Below are 6,220 nucleotides of genomic sequence, written 5' to 3'. Positions count from 1 at the left end.
GGACAAGCGGAGCACAGGCCCTGGGGCCTAAGTCTGGCCCCTCCACCTGGCCCCTCCTGCCTGGAGCCAGAGCCTACCCTCTAACCCCCAGTCTGCCTCATCCCCAAACTGCGGGTCTCTTTCAGGCAGGGACCCGAGCTCAAGGTAGGCCCACCCTGGGCGCTGGTGCTGGAGGGCGCTGACTCCCCAGCCCCCTGCCCAGGGCTGCCACTCCCGCTTTCTTCCCAGCCAGCAACAGGGGGAGTCAGGCGCAGGGCGCCAGCCGACCTGGGGGGAGGGTGCGGGAGCTCCCTCTTCTCCGCAGGGGTGTGGCATCCCCCTCCCCACATAGCCCGCAGTCAGGCCAGTGGGAGGAGCTGCCCGTGGCCCCCCTGAGCCCGCAGGGCCATAAAGCTGCCTCGCAGCGTCTAAGGCGCTTTCCCAGCTCCCGGACCTGCTCGGCCTGCGGTGACTGCCCACCCTCGGCTGCCATGAGCCACCCGTCGGGCCTCCGGGCCAGCGTGAGTTCCACCTCGTACCGACGCACCTTCGGGCCACCGCCCTCGCTGTCCCCCGGGGCCTTCTCGTACTCGTCCAGCTCCCGCTTCTCCAGCAGCCGCCTGCTGGGCTCGGCGTCTCCGGGCTCCTCCGTGCGCCTGGGCAGCTTCCGCGGCCCCCGGGCCGGCGCGGGGTCTCTCCTGCGTCTGCCCTCGGAGCGCCTGGACTTCTCCATGGCCGAGGCCCTCAACCAGGAGTTCCTGGCCACGCGCAGCAACGAGAAGCAGGAGCTGCAGGAGCTCAACGACCGCTTCGCTAACTTCATCGAGAAGGTCCGCTTCCTGGAGCAGCAGAACGCGGCCTTGCGCGGGGAGCTGAGCCAGGCCCGGGGCCAGGAGCCGGCGCGCGCCGACCAGCTGTGCCAGCAGGAGCTGCGCGAGCTGCGGAGGGAGCTGGAGCTGCTGGGCCGCGAGCGCGACCGGGTGCAGGTGGAGCGCGACGGGCTGGCGGAGGACCTGGCGGCGCTCAAGCAGAGGTCAGGGCCCGCGGCGGCCGTCGAGGCGGCTGCCCCTCCCGCCATCCTCCGCCCTCCCCGCCAGCTGCCCGAGGGAGGGGAGCCCAGCCCGGGCGAGCCTGGCAGCATCCTCGCCCTCCGCCCCGCGGACCCCTCCCTACCCCGCGGCGCTGCGTCCCTGGGGAGGAGAGAGGGGAGGTCACCATGTCTCCCCGCAGTGTAGACAGGCCTGGTCTCCGAGAGACAGTTAGGGGGAAAAATGATCCACCCGCCAGGCAGCCTGCGAGACCCCTCCTCAGCGTCCCGGGCAATAGCAGCCTGTAACTGGGATCGTGGGGGCGCCGTCTGAGGGCTGGGCGGTGGCCAGGGCAGTTTAGTCTCCTTCTTCCCTTCAGGCTGGAGGAAGAGACGCGCAAGAGGGAGGAAGCCGAGCATAACCTCGTGTTCTTCCGCAAGGTGGGCGCGGCCCCCCAGGGGAAACCGCAGCCCTGTCCCCACCCTGCCCCCCCCCCGCCAGCGTCCCGGGGGCATCTTGGGCTCCCGTGGGTGGGTGCCCAGAAGCCTCCCAGGTGATGGGGAGGGCTTGGCCCTTCCTGGACCTCAGCAGCCCCTCCCTGCTCTCCGTCCCTGCCATCCCACGAAGGACGTGGACGACGCCACCCTGTCCCGCCTGGAGCTCGAGCGCAAGATCGAGTCTCTGATGGATGAGATCGAGTTCCTCAAGAAACTTCACGAGGAGGTGGGTGGGCCCGGTGTCGGGGGTCCGGAGGCTGGGGGTGGTCTCGCTGGGTCGGGGGATGAGCCCTGGAGGAGACTGGCGGGGGGAACGTGGGAATTCCTGGGGGAGAGAGTTGGGCTCTGCCCGCGAGACAGAGCCCCAAACCCCCTTCTACAGGTGGGGTGACGCCCGCCCCTGCGCCCCCTGGTGGTGAGCGGCGGCGCTGCGCTCGGTGCGTCGCTGCGGGCTCGCGGCCAGCCGGAGTCGCGACGCGGCCGGCGCTGTGCGCTCCATGGCGCCCCCTTCTGCTCACTTGAGTGTTTCTTTCCTTCTCTGCGCGCTAACTGCGTGGCGCGGGTGGCAACTTGTCGTCCCGCTGCGCTGGGCCTCAGGAGTTGAGAGACTTGCAGGTTAGTGTGGAGAGCCAGCAGATGCAGCAGGTCGAGATGGAGGCGACCGTGAAGCCCGAGCTGACGGCGGCACTGAGGGACATCCGCGCGCAGTACGAGAGCATCGCGGTGAAGAACCTCCAGGAGGCCGAGGAATGGTACAAGTCCAAGGTTCGAGAGCAGGGGCGGGCCTGGAAGGACAGGGCGTGGGGTGGGGTCGCTGGGTCCCTTCCTCACACAGGCTGGCTGCACCCCGCAGTATGCAGACCTGTCCGACGCCGCCAACCGCAACCACGAGGCCCTGCGCCAGGCCAAGCAGGAGATGAACGAGTCCCGACGCCAGATCCAGAGCCTGACCTGCGAGGTGGACGGGCTTCGCGGCACGGTGAGTGCCAGCTGCGTGCCCGCACTGGCGGGGTCAGCCCGGCTGTGGCCCTCTGAGCCTCTTGCCTTCGCCCACCCAGAATGAAGCTCTGCTCAGACAGCTGCGGGAACTGGAGGAGCAGTTTGCGCTGGAGGCGGGCGGGTACCAGGCCGGCGCCGCCAGGCTGGAAGAGGAGCTCCGTCAGCTGAAGGAGGAGATGGCCAGGCACCTTCGCGAGTACCAGGAGCTCCTCAATGTCAAGATGGCCCTGGACATAGAGATCGCCACCTACCGGAAGCTGCTGGAAGGCGAGGAGAGCCGGTGAGGGGGCTCTGGGGAGTGGTGGGGTGGGGGTGGGGGTGCGCCGGGCGGCCCGGGGCCTGGACAGAGGCGCTGACCGCTTGCTCCGCCCCCAGGATCTCCGTGCCAGTCCACTCCTTTTCATCTTTCAGTATAAAGAGGACTGGTGAGTCTCCCACGCCCGGTTCCCAGCCTTCCTTTCCCCTTGTCCCCTTCTGCCTGGATCAACCTCTTGCAATGGCTCTGTGAGAGCTTGGCTGTGGCCGTGAGCTACCATGGGGTCTACAGTCACCTCTGCTCGCTCGCCCTCCTCCTCCACTTCCCCCACAGAAGTGAGTGGGGTCTTAGGAGAGAAATTCCCAACCTCTACCCTCCTACCCCTCATCCTTTTCCAGTGCCTGAGATGGAGCCTCCCCACGACAGCAACAGCAGGAAGATGGTTCTGATCAGGACCATTGAGACCCGGGATGGGGAGGTGAGTGGAGCCACTTGACTGCAGCACCCCAATACTCCCTGGGTGATTTCTGAGCCCCCCCCCACCTGCATGGGCCCCAGCCTGCAGCTAATCGTAGGGCTTGGTGGGTTAGTTGCTCTTGGGGGAGGAGGGAGACAGGGTGTGGGGTGGAGGTGGCCGGACAGACAGAATCTCAGCTGGTGATGCCAGGGAGAGGGTACGTGCCCCAAAAGAGCTCCGAGGCGGCACTGCTGAGCGGGCCCTGCCCCCCTTGCCTCACCCACAGCAAGTGGTCACGGAGTCCCAGAAGGAGCAGCACAGTGAACTGGACAAGTCTTCTACTCACAGCTACTGAAGCCTCGCTCCGCAGCTCCCGAGCCTGCCCGACCTACTCTCAGCCAAACTGGTGCCCAGTCTTAATTAGTGTCCACTCCTCTCCTTCTGCATGTGTCTCAGGCGGGCAGCAGTCACCCATACTGTGGCTGCTGGCCACGCCCAACCCAGCAGCAGTGGCTGGGCCCCTCCCTTCCCTGAATATAACATGACCCACGTGTGCCCCTTTCTTGTCCTGGTGAGAGGTTGAGGGTCCCCCCTGGACAAGTCCTCCTGCCGCGGAGTACTCGGGGTGGGCTAGTGTCTGAGCTTCCCTTTTGAAGGAAATAAAACTGCTGTCAAGAGAAACTTCTCCGGTGCATTTTGTCTGTGGATGTGGGGGTGCTTGCGAGAAGGAAATGCAACAGTTTCCGGTCTTTTTCCTTGTCTCCAGTGATTTCTTTCCTGACTCCCTCATCTCAGCATGGACACAGAAGTTTTCAAGCATGGGGGGTGGGCTGGTACCAGAATCAGGATCCCCACAGATATGGGGGCGGAGCAAGTAGTCCTATGTAGTCAGGGTTTTTATCTGACCCTTTGTCCATCCCTCCTCCATTTCTGCTCCCCAAATGGCAAGCCCTGAATGTCCAGTTGCCAGCTGGCGTCCCCACAAATGCACTCAAAACAGAGTTCCTCACCTCCCCCCAACCTTTGGTGGTCATCTTCTTCCTGCTGGGCCCCCTCCAGAATCCGCACCACAAAGACTGAGTCTCTCCCAGGTTAGAACTCATCTCATCTTACAGCTCTTTCTTCACATTTCTCCATTTCTGTGAATTTTACTTCTTAACTTCAAGTCCTACCAGTTCTCTCCAACCCCATTGCCACCACCCTAGTCTAGGTCACCACCATCTCTTTCTTGGGTCACATTATCTGTCTCTTGGGTCCTTCCTTGGCCTGACCCTGCCTAGGCCTATTCAACACACTTAGCCAGCAAATCAGTTTCTGCTCCTGCCCCTCCCGTGCTTGCAAACGCCTGTCTCCATGCTCTCTGCCAACTCCCCTCCATCCTACCTCTGGCTTCAGGCCCACTTTTGAATGTAAAATGTTCTTCATTCAGTTGTGCTGCTATTTGCAGGAATAATCCAAAGTCCTGGCTGTAAAAAATGCTCACAATTCCTTAGACATATAATCAGACTGTCCAGGTAGGAGTGACATGACTGGGACAAGGAGGTGGCATTGAAGGGACATGAAGAAGGGCGTCAAAGAAGGGTGACTTCCCCAAGGAGGTGATGATGCTGAGCGCTGAAGAGCAAACAGATGGAGCAGGTTGCTCTAGACAGGTAAGTCAGCCAGCAGCAAGAGAACAAGTTTGGGAAATGAAAGTCATTCTGTAATGCTGGAGTGAAGGATGGAACGAAGGGATGGTGCTCAGGTTGGAAAGATGAGGTGAGGGCTTGGTCACAGAGGGCTTTCAGTGTCATCTGAAGACGCCCTATGGAAATGTGAGGGTTTTAAAAAAAAGATTTATTTATGCTTACAAGAACTGGGGTATAGGCCAGAGGCGCGGGCAGTGAGAGGGGTCAGCAGAGACAGAGTGGGGAGCAGAACAGGCAGATTCACAAAAGTACACTGCTAAGGGGAGCAGCAGGTGGGTCAGGAGAGGTCTGCTGCGCCCTGTGGTTCAGCTCCCTGGCCGGGGCTTGAATTCGTGCTGCAAAGAGCTTCACAGTGCTGCGTGTTAAACCCTTGTGCCACCAGGGAGGCCCCTGCTTCCTATTTATTACATGGAATATATTTTAGAATCATTGAATTGTGTAAGTTTTTATATATCTTGGCAACTAATCCCTTATTAGTTACATATTGTGTAAATATTTTCTTCCTTTCAATAGAGTATTTGATTATCTTCTTTCACTGGGTAGAAGCTTTTTAACTTGACGTAGTGCCAATTGTTTATTTTTGTTTTTAATTCCCTTGTGGTAGGAACTGAATCACCAAAAATATCTTTAATGTTGATGTGGAACGTACTGCCAATGTTTTCTTCTATGTATTTCATTGTCTTAAGTTTAAATATTTAATCATTTGGAGTTTACTTTTGTGTGTGGAGTTAGCAACCCAACTTCATTTATGCGTGACGTTCCAATTTTCCCAGCACCATTTGTGAAAGGGACTGTCTTCTCCGCACTTCAGAGTCATAGCTGGTTTATCACAGATTAGGTGCTCGTAGGTACGTGGGTTTCCTGGCGGGCTCTTGACTCCATTCCATTGATTCACATATCTATTGTGGTACTGTTTTTAATGCTGGGCTTTATTGTAAAGTTTGAAATCAGGTAATGTGATACCTTCAGTTCTTTCCTTTTTTCTTTAAGGTTGCTGCAGCAATTTGAGACTTTTTGTGGCTCCCTATAATTGTCAATACTTATTGTTGAGTTTCTCTGGAAGATATTGCTTGTATTTCGACGGAGATTGCATTAAATGTACATATTGCTTTCAGCAGGATAGTCCTGTAGGTTATATTGATTCCCCCATCGTGAAGCATGGAACAACTTTCCATCTCCTTATGTCACTATGTAAGTCCTTTAGTAACAACATCTTGTTGTTACTAGAACCAGAACATCTGGTTCTCATGATGTAGGTATTTTACCTCCTTTATTGGGTTGATGCTGAGATATTTAACTCTGTTTGAAGCAATCAT

The 6,220-nt window shown here is 58.5% G+C and overlaps 1 protein-coding gene across 1 annotated transcript; it reads left to right on the top strand.

Annotated features, from left to right (window-relative positions):
* Positions 1 to 424: 424 nt before the first annotated feature.
* On the top strand, positions 425 to 3,897 carry PRPH (peripherin). The gene is made up of 9 exons (XM_012732510.1): positions 425 to 1,012; positions 1,387 to 1,447; positions 1,635 to 1,730; positions 2,102 to 2,269; positions 2,358 to 2,483; positions 2,563 to 2,783; positions 2,879 to 2,928; positions 3,158 to 3,237; positions 3,503 to 3,897. Exons 1-9 carry the CDS (start codon positions 471 to 473, stop codon positions 3,569 to 3,571), a joined length of 1,413 nt encoding a protein of 470 aa, XP_012587964.1. The 5' UTR covers positions 425 to 470; the 3' UTR covers positions 3,572 to 3,897.
* Positions 3,898 to 6,220: the final 2,323 nt, after the last annotated feature.

Source organism: Condylura cristata, unplaced genomic scaffold (assembly GCF_000260355.1).
Source record: "Condylura cristata isolate star-nosed mole 26May11 unplaced genomic scaffold, ConCri1.0 scaffold00034, whole genome shotgun sequence".
Lineage (NCBI taxonomy): Eukaryota > Metazoa > Chordata > Mammalia > Eulipotyphla > Talpidae > Condylura > Condylura cristata.
The sequence above is the reverse complement of the archived record's forward strand: the minus strand, read 5'-3'. Positions and strand labels throughout refer to the sequence as shown.

Excerpts from the sequence above, each read along its gene's own strand:
- PRPH (XM_012732510.1), top strand. The coding sequence starts at position 471 with ATGAGCCACCCGTCGGGCCTCCGGGCCAGCGTGAGTTCCACCTCGTAC. Across the intron at positions 1,448-1,634 it reads ACCTCGTGTTCTTCCGCAAG|GACGTGGACGACGCCACCCT; the intron begins GTGGGCGCGGCC and ends CATCCCACGAAG. Across the intron at positions 2,484-2,562 it reads TGGACGGGCTTCGCGGCACG|AATGAAGCTCTGCTCAGACA; the intron begins GTGAGTGCCAGC and ends TCGCCCACCCAG.